Raw genomic sequence first — 14,826 nt, forward strand, 5'->3', positions numbered from 1 at the left:
ATATTCATTCCCCTTTTGCCCATCGGTTCTGTTTCTTTTGGGTCCCTGTGAGTGAGCCAAGCTGGCTTTCCTTCTTGAATTGGAAATACTGCTACCACCCCTTGGACTCATTCATAAACAGATAATGCAGTGAGAAAGTGTTTTTCCTTTGTAAACCACACCTTACAAAATATAATAGCATATTCCCTCATAGAAGTTATTTCCATAGCTGAAGTGCTAGAGTTTGTTTTCTGACCCTTATGGGTACAACTCACCCGAGACTCATTTAGGAAAATGTGAGTAAATTGAGAGCTCAGGAAGTGTTTGTACAATAACTTGACATTGCAAAATGTATTTGTGGGCCTTTACTATATACATAATAGTTCTAACGCTGACTTTGAACAGTCCTACTTGGTGACAATTGGCTTTTTAAGAATTTGACATTGTATAATTTGGTACTGAAGAAGACAGAGTTATGTGTGAGAGACGTTGCTTGTTTGTGTGGGAAGTGAAGGACTGCGCTTCTGTAGGCTTCAAAAGGTCAGAACTTGATTTAACAAACATACTGCCCCAGAAAACACTTTCTACTTGAATGTCTAACATTTCAAGAGAACTGCATGTCAAGAGACATTGCTAATAAGCTTGTGAGACATTTGGCTGCATCCAGTGCTTTCTTTAATATTCATAACTGAATTTGAATAAAACTATATCCCGAAGATGGTATAGTCTGACCTGTAGGCTTTAGATCACCCCTGTCTTCTGTGGTTACCACTTAAGTAGGTACTTAAGTAGGTAGCTGATAGATTCCCACGTTTTATGCTCCACTGTTGTAGTAGTCTCTCATTGCTCGTCCTCTGCCGACCGAGGGCGCCACTTGCCAGCGAAACCGACCCCAACCGGGCCGGGACCAAATGCTCACACAGACCCCAGAGTGTGTGAGGCAAAATGGCGTTTATTAAAATGTGGTAGGCACTTAAATATTCTTGTCCCGCTTTGTCCACACCCCTTGCTTACCTGCTGTCCTATTGTGGGGCAGCGTTTGGCAAGCCCTGAGCATAGGAAACCTGACCCCGTCACATACCGTTTCCTCGCCACGCCTACTACATTTCCCCCTCCCTATGCTCAGGAATATCCCGTAACAGCGCGATCGCAACGCGAGTACATCTCTCACAACTGTTCCTTCGTTTTGTGATACAGAATCCGTTGGTCCATAACTTGCCACATGATCCTTGTGAGGCAATTCTGGAAACACATGATTATGCACGGCAAAATGGCCGCAATACAAATTATTGCGAGCAATACTAGCGCAACTACCTTAATAATTTTCGCAACCCATCCTCCAAAGTTGCCAAACACACTTCTCAGCCAGTCCCCGATGGGGTCGTCCTCCACTTGGATCTTCTCCGTATGGTCTCGCAGGGCTTTCAGCGCTTTATGGATGGATACACTGTGGTCGCTAAGATTGAAGCAACACATTCCTTCTAGGTCTTCACATCCATGCCCCTGTGCCAGGAGCAAGAAGTCGATGGCTGCTCTGTTTTGCAGCACCGCATGCCGAATGCTGTTTGTGTCTTCTAGCATCGCATTCAATATTAATGTTGTTAAATTCGCCTGCTTAGCTGACCAACATGCTAGGCGTTCTATCTGAGCCAAGCTCTGTGCTGCAGCAACCCCAGGGGCGAAAAATGATGCGAATATCCGTGCTGTGGCACTCCATAACTCTACCTCATCGTTACAATTCTCCGGGAGAGGGCTCGAACGCTTTCGGCGACGATGGTGACCCGTGATGCTCGGGCCATACTGCATCCATGTCGTGAAATTCGGAGACAGTAATGTCAGTTCCCCTAGGTAACAGGGTCCCCCTAAGGCATTGTGCGGGATGCCCTGCCAGGCTCTATCCCCACAAATCAAGAAGATTCCAGGGGGCAACGCCTTAGCCGTTTTGTTATTCCATAGCACCTCGTTGACCCCCCGTTTGAAAGTGAACCCATACCCATAAAAGTCCCAAACTGCCGTACAATTAAATGAGGATCTACCGCTAGATTTAGAAAGGACCCCACCCTTTGACAAGCAGGTTGTATTGCGCCCTGTGAAGACCCGTGTTTCATTTTTGGTATACCCGCAATAACCTGAAGTAATGGAGAAAGCCTCCGTGTTCACAGGACTGACCACAGTCCAAGAGGTCTCGTTGTATGGCTTCAGCCGCGGATCTGTGCCTGCCCACCGGGCAATTAAGGCCTGCAGTTGTATCCGAGCAGACACACCCCGCAGGTAATCTCGCCCCAACAGGGTTCCCGGTACCTGCGCTACCAGCGGGGTCAGCAGGACGGGCTTCTCCAGGGAACCGTCTCTGTTGACCACGATTATCTCGATCTGCTTGGCTGACCTCCGCGTTGGAGCAGTTCCCCCCACTCCCGCTATAGTTTGAGTGGCCCCCATTGGCCACGTGGGCGGCCAGTCGGACTCCGCAAAAACCGTCACATCCGCTCCTGAGTCCACCAGGGCGGTAAGGAAAATAGATCGCGGCCCTGGGGAGCCAGCGGGAAGCTCCGTAATTGCGGCTGTAATCTTCACCAAGGGGCGCTCCCCGCAGCTCAACGATAGCGCAGCTAGTGGCAAGCCTAGATCCAAAGCCCGCCTTTCCTGAGAATCCCGTGAATCGTAAGAGGGACCCTCATCCCCCCTACCTCGAGATCGCAGCCCACGAGCTCTACATTGCGGTGCAGTGTGACCTCTCCTCCCGCACATTTGGCACACTATACCCCCGTTGCTCTTACATTGTGCCTTGAAATGACCTAATTGACCGCACCTGAAGCATGGCCCAGGCGGGCGATCTGGACTCTGCCGCCCGGCAACCCCATGCGCTAGCATCACCTCAGCTACCGCTGCAGCAACCTCGCTTGCCACTGATGATTGAGACTTTTGCTTGTCCATCACATACTTAAGGACCTCACCGGGGGTGTGGAACCTGTCTGGCGCCGCCCGTAATAGAGCCCGTACGTCCGAGCTCGACTTTTGATAGAGGCAATCCAGGATCACGGGGCCGTGCACTGCCCTAGGCAGCTCCGATCCCTCCACTGCCTTGATCAACCTATCCGCAAAATCCTGGAAGGATTCAGTGGGACCTTGTGCAATCTCCGTCCACGGAGTAGACGGCTCAGCATTTCTTGCGAGCCTTCTGAACGCCTCAAGGGCAGCGTCTGTAGTGGCTATTAGTTCCCCGGGCCTCAGCTCCGTAAGCTGGGCATGTGCAGTGATCATACCCGGCGTACTACCCGTCAATCTCTGCAGGTTAGACGCGTGAAGCGGATTCCCCTGATCGTTCTGGGCTGTAACCAGCATTTGTCTAAGTCTAGCCTGCCATTCCTCCTTCCAAAGCGTATACTGCACCGGTTTCAAAATCATGCGCATCAGATTCTCAATATCGTATGGTAACAGGGGTCCCGGCAATATTAATGTCTCCAAGGCGTTCATTGTCAGGGGGGACTTCAATCCTTTCTTTTCAACTGCCTCAAGCACCCTCGCTATCGCTTTCGGGTCCAGCGGGACCCAGATCGGGTTATCATCATCGGAAATCACTACCGGAAATGCCTCCGGGTTCGCAAGGCCCCGGTCTTGTGCCTCCTCCTTTACTTTAGCCCAATCAGTCAGCAGACGCCCGTCCCTCCCCCCTTTGGGACGAAGCCCCGCCCTTGCCTTTTCTTCCTCCAAAGAAGGATATAACGACCGCGGAGGGTAGGGCGGGGGCGGAGCGGGCGGAGTGGGCGGAGCGGTTGGCAGACATGCGGTCGGGAGTTCCTCTTCCCCGCCCTTCGCCGCGGCGACCGTCGCCATCTTGTCCGCCACGCTTTGGTCGTCAGTACTGCAAGGTAGCAAAGACCCGTCCCCCGGAGCCCTTTCCACCCCTTTTTCCACCTTAAGCTTACCCTCCTCTTTAGCCGCCTTAAGAGCTCCAAGTATCAAGCCCCAGGTTTTAAGTTCAGCAGCCTTTTGGTTATTCATGGCGCGTTGGCATAAAGCCGAGGTGAGCGAATCACAGAATCACAGAATCACAGAATCACAGAATCGTAGGGGTTGGAAGGGACCTCCAGAGATCATCGAGTCCAACCCCCCTGCCAAAGCAGGATCCCTACACCAGGTCGCACAGGTAGGCGTCCAGGCGGGTCTTGAATATCTCCAGAGAAGGAGACTCCACAACCTCCCTGGGCAGCCTGTTCCACTGCTCCGTCACCCTCACCGTAAAGAAGTTCTTGCGCACATTGGTGCGGAACTTCCTATGCTCCAGCTTCTGGCCATTTCCCCTTGTCCTGTCTCCGCACACTGCTGAAAAGAGTCTGGCCTCGCCACTTTGCCCCCCACACCTTAGATATTTATAGACCTGGATCAGGTCCCCTCTCAGTCTTCTCTTCTCAAGGCTAAACAGACCCAGCTCACTTAGCCTTTCCTCATAGGGGAGATGCTCCAGGCCCTTCACCATCTTTGTGGCTCTCCGCTGGACTCTTTCCAAGAGATCCCTGTCTTTTTTGTACTGGGGAGCCCAGAACTGGACACAGTACTCCAGATGAGGCCTTACCAGGGCAGAGTAGAGGGGGAGGATCACCTCCCTCGACCTGCTGGCCACGCTCCTTTTAATGCACCCCAGAATGCCATTGGCCTTTTTGGCCACAAGGGCACACTGCTGGCTCATGGCCAACCTGTCGTCCACCAGGACACCCAGGTCCCTCTCTGCAGAGCTCCTCTCCAGCAGGTCATCCCCCAACCTGTACCGGTGCATGGAATTATTCCTCCCTAGGTGCAAGACTCTACACTTGCTTTTGTTAAACTTCATCTGGTTCCTTACTGCCCAGCTCTCCAGCCTGTCCAGGTCTCGCTGAATGGCAGCACAGCCTTCGGGCGTGTCAGCCAATCCTCCCAACTTCGTATCATCAGCAAACTTGCTGAGGGTGGCCACTACCCCCTCATCAAGGTCATTGATGAAGATGTTGAACAGGACCGGTCCCAGCACCGACCCCTGGGGAACACCGCTGGTTACAGGTCTCCAACCAGACTCTGCACCGCCAATGACAACCCTCTGTGCTCTGCCAGTCAGCCAGTTCTCAACCCACCTCACTGTCCACTCATCTATCCCGCACTTCCTCAGCTTCGTTATAAGGATGTCGTGGGAGACAGTGTCAAATGCCTTGCTGAAATCAAGGTAGACTACATCCACTGCTCTCCCCCCATCCACCCAGCCAGTGACAACATCATAGAAGGCTACCAGGTTGGTCAAGCACGACCTCCCCCTGGTGAACCCGTGCTGACTACTCCTGATAACCTCCTTTTCTTCCAGTTGTCTGGAGATGGCATCCAGCACAATCTGTTCCATCACCTTTCCAGGGACAGAGGTGAGGCTGACTGGCCTGTAATTACCTGGATCTTCCTTCTTGCCCTTTTTGAAGACCGGAGTGACATTGGCTATCCTCCAGTCTTCAGGCACCTCCCCCATTCTCCAAGACCTCTCAAAGATGATAGAGAGCGGTTCAGCAATCACCTCTGCCAGCTCCCTCAGCACCCGTGGATGCACCCCATCGGGTCCCATGGATTTATGAACATTGGTGTTGCCTAGGCGCTCTCGGACCGCCTCTTCCCTGACTAAAGGGAAGTCTTCCATTCCCCAGACCTTCTCACTAACCACCAGGGCCTGGGATTCCCGAGGGGAATCCCACCTACCCGAATCCAGCACTTGCTGAGGGGAGTCCAGCTCCCCTCCCTTTTTTAAAACCGAAAGCACCGCGGCTACCTCCTTCTTTGAAGGGGTATTTTTGCCGCAGTAGTCCTTACAAAACTGCAAAAGTACCTTAATAATCTGTTCCATGGTTACACACGCGACCTGCCGCCACTTCACAGGCTCTTCTCCGCGATGTGTCTTCCGTGAGCGACCTGCCGCCACTCCGCAGGCTCTTCTCCGCTTCACGGGCACGCCGGGTGGTTAACCCTCGATAGGCAGATCACGTCGGGGTCACCACTTGTAGTAGTAGTCTCTCATTGCTCGTCCTCTGCCGACCGAGGGCGCCACTTGCCAGCGAAACCGACCCCAACCGGGCCGGGGCCAAATGCTCACACAGACCCCAGAGTGCGTGAGGCAAAATGGCGTTTATTAAAATGTGGTAGGCACTTAAATATTCTTGTCCCGCTTTGTCCACACCCCTTGCTTACCTGCTGTCCTATTGTGGGGCAGCGTTTGGCAAGCCCTGAGCATAGGAAACCTGACCCCGTCACATACCGTTTCCTCGCCACGCCTACTACACTCCACTCCAGATGGTGACCAAGATAATGATATCCTGAACCTATCACAGAAACTTCAGGTGGCTGGAAACAAGGATAAGCAGAAGAGAGAAAGCAGGATCTAGTCTCTTTCTACTGAGTGGTTAATTTCCAGTAGATTTGCCCATATGATGTGTTACATTCTGGTTATACAGAGTTCTTCCTTCAAATAGGCATGGGCATATGAAGCATTAGTTATTTTTGGTGTATAGTAGCTGAAGACAAAATGCCAGATTAGGCTGTTCTGGAACTCCATATGCAGTAGTCGGGATCTCAGTTTCCTGTTTCAGCACGTGCATTGATTTACAGCTGATAGGACAGTTTCAGGAAGTGTCATGCACTTAAAAGGACTCTGATACTCTAAGAGCTAGATCAACCTTAGTTTGATCTAGCATGAACGACTGCTCTTAACTGTTTTATGAGGCTGCTCACATCCAGTGTCCCAGGAATGGAAAAGGGAAAAATGAACTGAAAGTAATGTATTACATATTAAGCTCTCCATGGTGCAAGTTTTTATTAAGTCTTACATACTCCTGAACTGGATATGGACTGTAAATAGATTGGGGAAAACTCTTGCATATGCCTAAATATGTGGATATATTCCTGAAGAAATTCTTGCAACATAGATAGGTTCAGGGAGTGTTTGAATACTTTGTGTAAGATTCAGACTGTGCCAAAAGTAAATACGTCCAGATGTGAGGAGGGAGGAGATTAGAGTTTCACCTGGCACATTTGGAGACACTTCACAGGAAGGTACACAACTGTAGAGAATATTTTCTCTACAGTATAACGCAGTATACCAGATAGTGAATTCAGTAAAGTGATCCTGCACTGAGTAGCCCCACAAAACTTTGAACAAGCTGATTCAGGCACGAGTTCTGGTGCCAGCAGGCTATCTCTACTGATATAGAAATTAACTCATTAAGTGAGGTAAATTATCTCACAAAGAACACAGCAGCTTGGATAGATCTTTCATTCGGTGAATACCTTCACCAGATCTCAAAGGCTAGACAAAAAAGTGAATGATATTCAAGATTAAAAGTATACTTATGAACTGTTTATACTAAGAACTGTTAACAGCCATAAGGTACTGCCTGCTCTACTGTAATAATCAAACAACAACAACAACAAAAGAGTAATTATAACTTAAATATTACTAAGGAAATTTTATTTCAGCCCAGAAAGTTAGCTCTTATGCTCTGTGTTCTTCTGTTAAATTGAAGACAGAACCAGGGAAAAAGAGTTGTTAAAAAATGGTTTAGAAAAGTTTAAAAGAAGTGGAGAAAAGAGTGATCTTTTGGACTAAAGAAAGATTTGATTGTAACTAATATCTGTGGATTCAATAGAAATTGAAGTGGAACTTAATCTTTTGCTCAGGAAATTTTTTAGTATAATGTAAACAAGTTTGTTAAAATAAAATGAAAAATAGAATTTGTTTTAGACTGGATAGTGTAATTCTAATGAATTCTTTAGCATGAAATGACAAGAACAAAAGTATTACATAAATGATGTGATTGGAAAATTTCATCACCTTAAGAGAAAAGAGAAGATAGGATGATTAAAGCAAATTAGTTTTAAGTGAAAACTGAAAGGTGAATATATTATAGTCAAATACATATGAATATATTTAAATTCTCTACTAGCATAAAAAAAGATAGATATAAAATGTGAAGTCATATTCTACTAGATTTCTTTTTTGTTTGGACATGTGAGGAGAAAGAGGAAGAATATGGCAGACTGCATATTTGAGAATTTTTAAGAAGCATACATAATTTTCTTTCAGAATACAAATATCAGAATGAGAGGAAGAATCCTACAAATTTTGAAATCATTTGGTAATATGCTATATTAATCAGAAAATTCCTCAACCCAAGCATGGGCTCATATTGTTTCTCAATGTAAAATTCAAAATATATTCATGAAACACTAGATGTATCTTTTTTAACAAGAGGAGAGGAGAGGAGAGGAGAGGAGAGGAGAGGAGAGGAGAGGAGAGGAGAGGAGAGGAGAGGAGAGGAGAGGAGAGGAGAGGAGAGGAGAGGAGAGGAGAGGAGAGGAGAGGAGAGGAGAGGAGAGGAGAGGAGAGGAGAGGAGAGGAGAGGAGAGGAGAAGGGAAGAGAAGGGAAGAGAAGGGAAGAGAAGGGAAGAGAAGGGAAGAGAAGGGAAGAGAAGGGAAGAGAAGGGAAGAGAAGGGAAGAGAAGAGAAGAGAAGAGAAGAGAAGAGAAGAGAAGAGAAGAGAAGAGAAGAGAAGAGAAGAGAAGAGAAGAGAAGAGAAGAGAAGAGAAGAGAAGAGAAGAGAAGAGAAGAGAAAAAAAACCTTTCATAACTTACTAAGCAGTTTCATAAGGTCACTACTTTAATCAATCAGTTCACACTGTAACATCCTCTATAAAGAGAATTTAAAGGGGAACATAACATGCAAAAAGTATGAGTAAAATAAATATATAGATCCTAATTGAAATATGTTTTGATCAAGCTATAGAGCTAATAACAGACTTGCCTGTCATGGCAACAAGGCCATGTAGAATAAACTCAGTATTCAACTAAAGAGATTGAAAAGATGATAGAGAATCTGGACAGTGAATAGCAAACATGGATTATTCCTACGTGAGATCAGTACTGAAAATTCAAAAATATTCATAAAAGAAGAAATGTATATGTATTACTATATATAATAATTTTGATAGCTAACATCTTTTAGACAAAACATATTTCTATGGAGGACACAAAGTGTGTTAATAAAGCATTTTTTAAAAAATCAGCATTTCTCTAAGTAAAAAGTGGTAATATGTGTCAGTTTTTATGTGGCCTGGAGAGTGATGTCAAAGAGAGAAGAAACATTTGGAACTTATTTAAAGTCCTTCAGGATTGGTTAGGCTTCCAACTCACTATGAGGTCATGTCTAAGTATTTATTTCATCTTATGCTAGATCTCAGATTTTGAGTTGTTCATCCTGTTCATCCCCCTGTAAGGACCTGACAATAATAGAAATTTTTAGGGGTGTGATTTGTCTCACATAGTTTAGATATATACAATAGGGATGTGGTGGATAGCAGCCTGAACGTATCATTTTCTCCATTTACAAGACAGCCTAGAAATAGATAATTATATTCTCAGATTGTGTACTTGTTGAGTCCCAGGTCTTCAGTCTCTTATGCCAGTGCCTATTCCATAAGCACTACTTCAGCTCCCACGTGTTAAATGACATTTCTGCCAGGATAGAGTATGTACCTCAGGAAGGCAGAATCAGGTGCTTTCTGATAATTATATATATAAATATATATTTCGAGTAAATTGTTCAGTAATTTTCTAGTAAAAGCTAAGTATCTAATTTTAGATAGAAGACAATTTGAAAGCTACTGTGTGAAGTTGAGAATGAAAATTAGTGTAGTAGTGAAAGAAGTGTACTCATACTGTATTTTATATAGATGTTGCCTGAGAATGCTGAAGGACTCTGGTTCAAAATACAAAACAAAGTGGTGAACTAAAGAAAAATTAAAAGGAAAATTCTTTCATTAGATTTGAGCTTTGTTTGCACTATAAAACCTTACAGATTTTGTGAAACCATAAACTTTGAAGTAGAGAGCATCAGCAATATTAATTTTGGATGTGCTTGAACATAGGTAATTAATAAAAATCAGAAATATACATACATATACATAGAAAGAGAGAGACAGACACTTGGGATATGTAGAAGGGTGGAACTTTTCTAGTACAGAAATAAAATATTTTAGTTATTTAAATATATCGTACCAGCTTTACTCTGGAGGAAGAGTAATTGGAGAGCAAAATTGGAGAAAGACAGTAGACATATGTGCAGAAGTTAAACGTAGACTTACTAAATTATCACAAAGAAAACTCCAACTTTGAATTATCTGTGAGTATAGAACCTGAATGAATAGTGGAACAATGAATATGAATTTTTGAGTATGAAAAGTGTCAAAAGAAAAAGAAGTAAGAAAAAAGGAACTTGAGTACTCACTGAAAAGCATTAATGTAGAGACAGGTATGATTATTTTTATTATTTTTTTTTTTTCTGTTATGGTCTATTTTCCTTTTTTTGTTGTTGTTTTGTTGCACACAAAGTAGTCACTTTCTGGAATGTAAGATATGAAGAAGAATACTGAAACCACAAGAATTATTAGGCTGTAAATTCTTCAGGGCAAAGGTTGATTCTTCTTACCTGTTTGTACAGTGCCTTAACTAATACACACCTATCTTTGAATGCAAATGTTATCAGTGGTTTCTTTCCAGATTTATAAGCATATGCATATATATATGCTTAAATAAATATATGTACATATGTATGTAATCATTTAAAAAAAAAAAAATAAACAAGAGAGAGAGATTAACTGATAAATTGGACAATTTAGATAGAATTCCAGACTATATTATCTCCTTACTCACAACTCGTGAAGGTTGTATTCACTCACAGCTTCTGCATGATATAAAAAGGCATTTTTGTGCTAAGATATATATCTCAAAAGGTTTGCATACTGGGAATAGATTCAAACTATTCAGATTGTGTTGGTCTATACAATTTGGTGGAAATCTCATGAGAACAATGTCCTCGCAAGAGATTTCTGGTATTTTCTTCTCTGACACAGATCATAAATACTGCAAGAACTTTTTCTTTTCTTTTTATTTCTTTTCCTGAAGTTTTTCTGCACTTCTCAGATAGAAATAGGAAGCATGGAAGTGAATGAAAAAAGAATAATAGTGGAGATAAAAAGTTAATTAAGCATTTTAGAAAGTTTTTAAAAATCATTTTTAAATTCTGGTAAAGATTCAGAAGCTTTCTCCTTTTTCCCAGTGCAGCTTACTAATTGAAAGCAATGCACTCTCATCTTTATTCATATTTCACAAATTTTGCAAGATCACTAACACTCCATCTGAATGTACATGCTATCAGTTTATTAAGGTTTTAATTATATAACTTTTCATGTTTGGATTATGATCCTCTCTTCTTACCCTTCAGAATGCTTCTATTCAACATCTTTTGATCTGCTGAGAGCTTAAGCACTGAGTTGCCACTGATGCTGTTTGCCAGCAGCAAAGGGAAGCTTGGATATGGTATACTTTAACTCCTGACCATAGAGACTGATAGGCCATAAGATATTAAGCTCCCGCCAATTTCTATTTTCTCTTTCAAAGATTGCTAACCTCATCTCCCCAGGGTCTGCAACTCCTGCCAGCCTTTAAACCAGCAGGAAGAATATCTGTCTCTAATTCATAATTACTAGGGCTCCATCACAATGAGCTGGATCAAGCATTGTTGGTGCTTGCCTTTATTTAATTAGTGAGCATGTGAATTTATAGTAGTGAGAAGTAGAACTGCGTGTAAATACAACCTCCTTGCATTATTTTTCTATTTCTCTTTTTCATGTGTCTTTCAGTGGCTATACTCCTAATATACAGCAGATCATTATCCGTATCGTTAATAACATTCAATGCTGTGCATATTTTTCAACAAAATTTGTATTGTGAAAGAAACAAGGATAGCACCTTGTAGAATTGAAATAGACAGTCTGCTCCTGAATTCTTACCTCTTCCTTCTGCCTACTCCCTATTATTAATGTATATTATTACTTCAAGTATGTCAGAAAGAGAGACAAACAGTCAGAGGCAGAAATTTCTCCCTAATTCACTCTGCCTAGCCAGCAAAATGTAACACAAAATTATTCAGGGGAAAAATACAATTTTCTGTCATCTCTGCCATACACTGATAACAAAGCTACAGGCTAATATGTTTTGATATTTTTGTCACTCGTTTATCATGTGACCTTTCACGCTATCATTAATACAGCTGAGGGACAGAGCAGATACACTGAAATAAGGGTGTGGAGAAGTCAGATTGCTTCTCTAACAACTAACGGTCAGTCACAGCAATTTATGCTTTTCTTCAGTATAGCAGTGACTGAAGAAGAGAAATTGTTATTAAAATTTGATATTACTGCCTAGGCTCTGCCATATAGAATTTGCAACTCTTAGCTATGATGGGAATACTGGAAGGGAGAGGTTTAATAAATTTCCTTTTGAATTATGATATTAATACAATACAACATGCTTGCTCAGATATTCAAAGAATATACATGGGGAGAAATCATATTCAGGACACTCCAATACTGAATATTAGTCATAGTCCAGAATTGTCATATGCAAGCAAAGTATTTTAATAACATGCGTGCAATCATTTTGCATTGGCCCAATTAAAACTGTTGGCTTTGTGTGTTGTGTTTTTTGTTTGTTTGTTTGTTTGTTTAAAAAATTCCAGCGAGTGTTGTGTACTATTCAGCAATATTTTCAGGATATCCAAGAAACTGTAATGCATCTTTCTTGTGTGTATGCATGTATATCTTTTATGATAAATGACACCTGGTTTAAATTTGCATTTGGCTTTACACTATTTCTGACAATGATCTAGCTTTTTATGTTGCCCGTAGAGTCTGATTTGTTAAAATTCAAATATAAAACTAATTTATATTTGACATTAATGAGTTAAGAAATGTTTTATACAGTACGTCAGGGCTAAGAGAGAACTTTACAGCATTCTAGTAAAAGCAAATGGCTTCTGAGTATGACCATTATGTAAAAAATTATGTAGAAAAATTTCACTAACCTAAGCTACTTGTCCTTTCAAAATCCTGTGATTTTCAATGTTTACGTTAAGAAAGGATTGAAAAATTAACAAAGCTCTTTATTTCCCTGACTTACATTCAATTGGGGAATTGTAAATTAAAAACTTGGAAGAGATTTTTTTCCTCAGCTTGGATGTCTGTGCCAGGTCAGAGTAAATCATTATACTTTGATAAAATATTTTAAAAATAATTTAATTATTTAAAATATTAAATATGCTACAAACTAATCTATTCAAGAATTCAATGATATTTTCCTTGAGCTTGGCTTCTTTGGGAAGCATTTTTTTTAAGTGCAGTAAAATATGACCTTTACATGTGAAAGAAAATAAGTAAGGATGAGTTTAAATAGGAGGATTTTTAAATAGGTCCCAGAGAGAGTCTAGTACACTTGAAATGAATCTTTATACATTAGAGTTGATTGCAAAATGAAAGTTAAAATTTCTCATTTCAAATGTAAAGATCTGATTTCAGAAAGGCGTATTCAAATGAATAATTGAAATTGACAAAATATCCATTGACTTAAATTTGACTACTGTAAGAAAGCTAACATAATTGCAGAATTGAACAATAAATGTATGCATGAAAACAGTGGATGTATTAACGCTCCTTAGAAATCTGATTTGCAGATTGAATCCCTGAACATTTTGGAAAAAGGAATAGCCATAACATGTTCTGTCTAGCATTATTAACGTGTATACAAACGAATTGCATAGTGTATGAATGTAAAATGCACATATATATGCATATGTATGTAAAAAAAGTGAATTAACGTTTGCATTTCTTTTTAATTGTGTGCATGTATAATCATGTTAGATAAGAAATGGAAAACCTATTAAGTCGTGCAAACTTTTGAACATTCTATAGCAATACATGTGCATGAGATAAACTATTCTTACCTTCTAGTAATTCTGTAATAGTGATCTTAATGTTCTGATGGCATTAATGTCACTACTAATATGTTGTTAATTATGAATAATGATTTCTGAAATTATTTCTGAGAAGAAATGCTAAAAAAGGCAACCTTATTAATACAAAGAATACAAAATATTGCAAATAATAATAATCTTAAGGTAATTATTAATGTGGTTTTAAGACGCCTGTAAAAAAATGATATGTAAGTGCAAAATAATCATGTAAAAACACTTAATTGAGCTTATGTTACTTATTAAAGTAAAACTATAAATTAAAAGAAATTTAATTATCCTTTTTTTCTTGGATAGTAAAACAAAATATCATAAAGCAATTTCTTTCTTCAGTGAACACTATAGTATAGTGCAAGAAAAACATTGGCTAAGTGGTCTTCCGTTTTACCTCCCTATCACTATCAACAGTCCTGACCTGGAAATAGAGCCTCTTTGGGGATAAAAAGAAAGTGTGTCCATGCATGCTTAGTCTGTGCCAGTCTTGAACAGATTATATATCAAGCTGAATTATACTGGATTATTTTTTTCTCAATAGGGAAAACTAATCGTTGTCGAAGCTTTGGGGCAGTGCTTTTGGTTAATATTAACAAAGAATTCAGTTAAATAGAGAATCTCCAACCCACTTAATATGATACTAATCTTAGTCCTTGAATCGTACAATGTCCACATGTATGTATTTTATAATTAACATTTTCTTCAATCTATGACAAAAAGAAGAAAAAAGGTAGAAATAGGATGAAATGCTATCTTATGAGTAGTTACCTATTGAAGTTTTAAATAAATATGAAGCATTAAATAAATATGGTCTTTTTATTTTTTCAGCAATCTGAAATCAATTATTAAATATTTTCATCAGCTATAAGTACACATTAGTGGAGCAAATGGCAGATATTCGTTGATCTTGCTAACTTTGTTCAAAGTGTGCATGTATATGTTAAAGTGGAATCATTTATCGCTTTAATATTTGAAATAAATTGATTAT

General features: G+C 41.2%; 1 protein-coding gene across 1 annotated transcript; it reads right to left on the bottom strand.

The window, feature by feature from the left end:
* Positions 1 to 911: 911 nt before the first annotated feature.
* Positions 912 to 3,856, bottom strand: LOC149918644 (uncharacterized). Its single transcript, XM_090137731.1, has one exon. It carries the CDS (start codon positions 3,811 to 3,813, stop codon positions 1,147 to 1,149), a length of 2,667 nt encoding a protein of 888 aa, XP_089993857.1. The 5' UTR covers positions 3,814 to 3,856; the 3' UTR covers positions 912 to 1,146.
* Positions 3,857 to 14,826: the final 10,970 nt, after the last annotated feature.

This window comes from Phasianus colchicus, chromosome 3, assembly GCF_987193195.1.
Source record: "Phasianus colchicus chromosome 3, bPhaCol1.hap1.1, whole genome shotgun sequence".
Taxonomy (NCBI): domain Eukaryota; kingdom Metazoa; phylum Chordata; class Aves; order Galliformes; family Phasianidae; genus Phasianus; species Phasianus colchicus.